This window comes from Zophobas morio, unplaced genomic scaffold, assembly GCF_036711695.1.
Source record: "Zophobas morio isolate AGI-343-1 ecotype UQ-CSIRO unplaced genomic scaffold, CSIRO_AGI_Zmor_V1 ptg000831l, whole genome shotgun sequence".
NCBI lineage: Eukaryota > Metazoa > Arthropoda > Insecta > Coleoptera > Tenebrionidae > Zophobas > Zophobas morio.
In genome coordinates, this window is record NW_026972933.1 from 45453 (window position 1) to 50338 (window position 4886).

General features: G+C 34.0%; 1 protein-coding gene across 1 annotated transcript; it reads left to right on the plus strand.

Moving 5' to 3' along the window:
* Positions 1 to 1010: 1010 nt before the first annotated feature.
* LOC135122001 (ras guanine nucleotide exchange factor P-like) lies at positions 1011 to 2200 on the plus strand. The gene is made up of 3 exons (XM_064046251.1): positions 1011 to 1073; positions 1165 to 1613; positions 2140 to 2200. Exons 1-3 carry the CDS (start codon positions 1011 to 1013, stop codon positions 2198 to 2200), a joined length of 573 nt encoding a protein of 190 aa, XP_063902321.1.
* Positions 2201 to 4886: the final 2686 nt, after the last annotated feature.

Below are 4886 nucleotides of genomic sequence, written 5' to 3' on the forward strand. Positions count from 1 at the left end.
TTGTCCAGCAGCACGATATGAGTCATCATGATCTACCACGACGGTATAGGCCAACATAGACAAACTGTTGGGATCGAATCGTTGTTCCTTTTCATTTTTCTCAATTCTTTTCTTATACTTAATGATGCGATCCTTTTTCTTGACATTATCGAAGTTCAGGTCAGTTAATTTCCATTCTACAAGAACAGGATTTATTCCACTTGAAAAGTGTATTGCCACTTTGCACGCGGTTAAGTCGAACGATTTAAGGATACATAGAATTCTGGCTTCCAACGAAAATTGAAGACGAGGTTCAACAAAAATAATATTAAATATAAATCCATCAAACTTCAAATAGCAGCAGGGCCACTTGGACTGATAAAGATAGTCATATTTAGACATGTGATTGTCTGCGCAGTTATCCTTAGCCCATTTTTGTGTATTTTCATCTGCTTCGACGTAAATATCGATGTCTGTATAAGAAGACGTCCGACCTAAGAGAAACGCTGCACATCCCCCAGCCATGAAAGTTCTGGACGACCGAAATTTTTGATGTAACAAACTTTCAACTGTTTGAATGATACGACGTTTTTCTTCATTCAGTGAAGATATATCAAGATTGCGAGAAATGAAACTTGTGTTTTTTAATGAGAACATATCTGATGTGTGAACTGTACTCACATGCTTACAAAAGTTACTTTTATATACCAAATATCAAAAAATTGCTGAATTGCAATTCACACGGAAATAGTTTGAAGAATTGCTGAATTGCAATAAATTATTAAATGACCATATATGGACATGAAAAAACTGCTGATTTGACATTTCACCCTCCTACTTCATTGCAATCAATCTTTAAATGACCATATATGGACATGTAAAACTGCTGATTTGACATTTCACCCTTCTTCGCCATTTATTTTCTGCATATTCTGCATTATTTTTCCTATATATTTTGCATAGGAACTCGTAATTGTTTGTCTTAATTCTGTGTCTGTTAGTGTTAAGTGCTAATTGTTGAAAAAAAAAAAATGAAGTATTCCTTGAGTCTCAAGAAACCAAAAATTAACATCCTCCAGGATGTAGTGATACAGGTAGGTTTTTTATTTTTGATTAATTTAAAAAAAAAATGTTTTTATATTCATAAAATGTAGAAATGTTTATAAGTATTTATTTTATTTTCAGCCGCCTTTGCCCAAACTGCGTAGACTTGCAGATCTACCTGAGGAAGAAATTGAAAAACTAAAAACAAAAAGTGAGGACGCCTCCACTTCCGCTGTGGAAGACTCCCAGACACCTTCCCAGCTAGATATATCAGGGCTGGAGGAGCCGTGCGTCTCTATGACGCCCTCACTGTTTGAGGGGTTAGAGGCGCACGGAAAAAGCTTGTCTTTCCTTCGTAATGTTTACGGAGTTACGGAGGAAGACGAACAGAGGCAGAGAGAGCAGCAAGAGCAGCAGGAGCAGGAGCAGGAGCAGCAGCAACAGCAGCAGGAGGAGCAGCAACAACCGGTCCGCAAATCACCATCACCACCGACGTCTCAACCAACACCTGCCCCTGATACACCTCATCCTGCTGCACCTGATGATTCGGGTGATGAATTCGAAGACGAAGACAATGCATCTACATTATTGTATAATTTTAAGTGGAAGTGTAGGGCAGCGCAGGACAGACATAATACGCGACAAAGGGAACTAGTGCAAAAACAAAAAAAGTGCAAAAAAAACATTAAAAAATTAGCAAATCAAATTGCAACTCTCCAAAGACAGTTAGTGGAAGAACAAAGTGAATTGCGGGGTGCAGAAAACGAAATGAAAAAAAGTATTCAAAAATCCGACAAATTAAAGAAACTATATGTAAAAATAAAATGTATATAATCTCATAGTGTCAGTAGTAGTGTTAGTAGCGTTAAAAGTGTTGAAATGTTTTAGTAGTAGAATTAGTAGTGATAGTGGTGCTTGTATTGTAATAGTAATATTTATATATCAATAAATAATATAACTATTTTATTTCGCTTGTTTTTTTTTTTTTTAAGTGTTGCATGTTGGGCAGTATATATCCAAATCAATGGTTTTGCCAAACAATATCCTGTAGCATTTTCGCTAAAATTTTTGGAACCACTATAATCGTCAATAATGGTGTAATTAGGTGACTTGCAGCGGCTTTTGTTTCTTAAGACAAATTCTTGTTTATACTGTAGTGGGATCGATGTATCGATAATATCAGGAATATTGTGACAAACCATACACGAGCATTTCTTAAACAAAAGTCCATGTTCTCCTTGGGAATGGTATCGCTGTTAGTATTTAGAGAGGTAGCTTGTAGAGATGGTAAGTTCTGGTAGGGTGGTACAAATTAACGAGTAGAGACAGACAAAAACAAAAAATTATTTTTGTTTATTTTTGCCGAACACAGCGTTATAAAAATTTATTGATGTCTTGTCGAGCATCAAGTCATCCTTCAACGATGGAACGTACGTCCCACTGGCGTCGTCGTCCCAATTTTCGAGTGATGTTACTTTTGGGGGTTCAGAATTGAACCATTTTGATGGTTGAGATGGTATCGGTGGTGATGCTTTGGGAAGTGCAGCTTCGCGGAGCTGTCGCTCCCTTTCCCAAGCCTCCCTATGACACCTAAATATATGCCTCTGGAGTCTCCCCTCTAGCATTCGATGGCTCCTATCGTATGGGCAAACTATAAAATCCTCTAAACAAAACAAAAAAAATATATGAAATTTACATACTGTAATAAAAATATAACCTTACCCATGTCCCTAGATATCTATTGGTTAATTCTCTTGATACTAGTTAATCAGTTATAATCACATCTTTCATATAGTCTTGAATTTATATACGAAATTAATCCCTTCTTTTACTCTTTTTCCCTCTCTAATTTTTATTTCAAGTTGACGATTCAGTTGTTTTTCTCTTATCGAAAATGCAAGAGTTTCACTAATTCAGAAAGATTTAGCAACTACGATTTAATACAACAACAAGTTATTTAATACGTTTTAAATTATTTGTCCAGCAGCACGATATGACTCATCATGATCCACCACCACAGCATAGGCTAACATATACAAATTTAGAAGTAGTAGAAGTATCAATATATATATATATATATCTTTTTTTTAATAGTGCTTTTTGATGGTTTTTTGTTGGTTTTTGATAGTTTTTTGGTTTTTTATTTGTTTTTGATGTTTTTCTTTTTTTTATTGATTTTTTTATTGATTTTTGATGGCTGTTTATAGGTTTTCGTTTTTTTTTTTTTAATGATCTTTTGTTGTTTTCATATAAAATTCAACAAAAAGCGGTTTTTGGTTAACTGGAATTTTTTTTTTTACTGTCTTAGTATATTTAGTTGTGATGGTAGTAGTCATATAACAATAAATATAAAGAATAACCTATTTCGCTTTTTTTTTTTTTTTTTTTTTTTTTTAAGTGTTGCATGTTGGGCTTATTCGAATCCTTTTTCGATGGTCTTTTTTTCGACCTGAAAAAAGTTTTACGTAGCGACCTCGAAAAAACTAAAAATGGCTCCTGTATCAAGGTTGACGTGGACAGAATCGATTTTTTTGAACAAACTTATGCGTTCGTTCCAGAAGAAGGTTTTGATGTATGCAACCGATATTCTATTTCTTACCATTTGGACACTAGAAACTTTTGCCCTTTTCTCCCTTATTTTCAACTTTTTTCAAAATTTTTTTTGTTCAACATATGCCTTAATTTTTTTAGCATTTCCCCGTTCCCCTGAGCCGACATGCTACCTCTTACCGCTTACGAACTATGACGTTTTTTCGTTATTACTACTAAACGGTAGCAAAAAATATTTATTTTGCTAAGTGGACCTATAGACTGTTCACTCAGAAATATTTTGGTACAAAAATATATTTTTTAAGTTTTACCGTTTGGGCGCCACAAACTTTTGCCCTTTTCACAGTCATGTCAAAAGTTAGCGAAAAACCGTCGACGGCTGTCGATATTATTTGTTTTTGTCAATCTTTTTTGCTCTATACACGAACCTCCTATCTCTTACCATTTTCGAGTAACAAAAATTTTTTCTATTTAAACGGTAGATACACCTATGAGTCATAATCATTTTTACACACGATTAGATAGTACTTCATGAATATGCATTTGATTTTGTGGAAAAACAAACTTTTCAAAATTTGGATTTTTTTTTTGAGATTTTTTTTGTTTTAATTTTTCTTTGGATTCTTTGAATTTTTTAAATTTTTTTTTTCACCAAAACTTCTAATTTACTTTCCTACTGCTCAAGGAAAACTTTTTTTCGAATTTTGACAACCTTTTTTGACAAAAATTGTTGCGCCCCAAACTCAAATTTTCACATATTTAATTATATGGGCCTATCGATTATTCATCCGAAAATAATTTGACACAAAAAACAAATTTTTAACTAATTCCGTTTGGTCACCACAAACTTTTGCCCTTTTCTCCGAAATGCTAAACTCAAACTAAAAACCATCGACACAGGTGCATGTGTTTCGTATTTTAGGAACTTTTTTGTTCTTTGCACGAACCTCATATCTCTTACCGTCTTCGAGTAAAACATTTTTTTTTTATATTTAAACAATTATTGCACCTCTAACCCACATTTATTTTTACACAAATGTGTCATTAGTTTATAGGGATGCATTTTTACTTTTTTTTTTAACAAACTTTCTGCCCTTTGGCACCCTCAAGCGATAATTCTTTTTTCTAATATTTCCGAATACGTCCCTGTCTATTGAGAAAAAGCGTCCAGTTCCGTAAGAATTTGCTGAAACAGCATCGCGTTATTTAATTCTGTGTTGTAATAATGACGGGCGGCGTGTTTCGGTTTATGAATTTTACCGTGAAAGATTTGGGAAAAAGGTGGTTTTGTTGCACTAAATGGTGACTTCTGT

What these genes read in the sequence shown, in the direction of transcription:
- LOC135122001 (XM_064046251.1), top strand. Translation starts at nt 1,011, where the DNA reads ATGAAGTATTCCTTGAGTCTCAAGAAACCAAAAATTAACATCCTCCAG. An exon ending in TCCAGGATGTAGTGATACAG is followed by an intron (nt 1,074 to 1,164) that starts GTAGGTTTTTTA and finishes TTTTATTTTCAG; the next exon opens with CCGCCTTTGCCCAAACTGCG. An exon ending in GACAATGCATCTACATTATT is followed by an intron (nt 1,614 to 2,139) that starts GTATAATTTTAA and finishes GGTGACTTGCAG; the next exon opens with CGGCTTTTGTTTCTTAAGAC.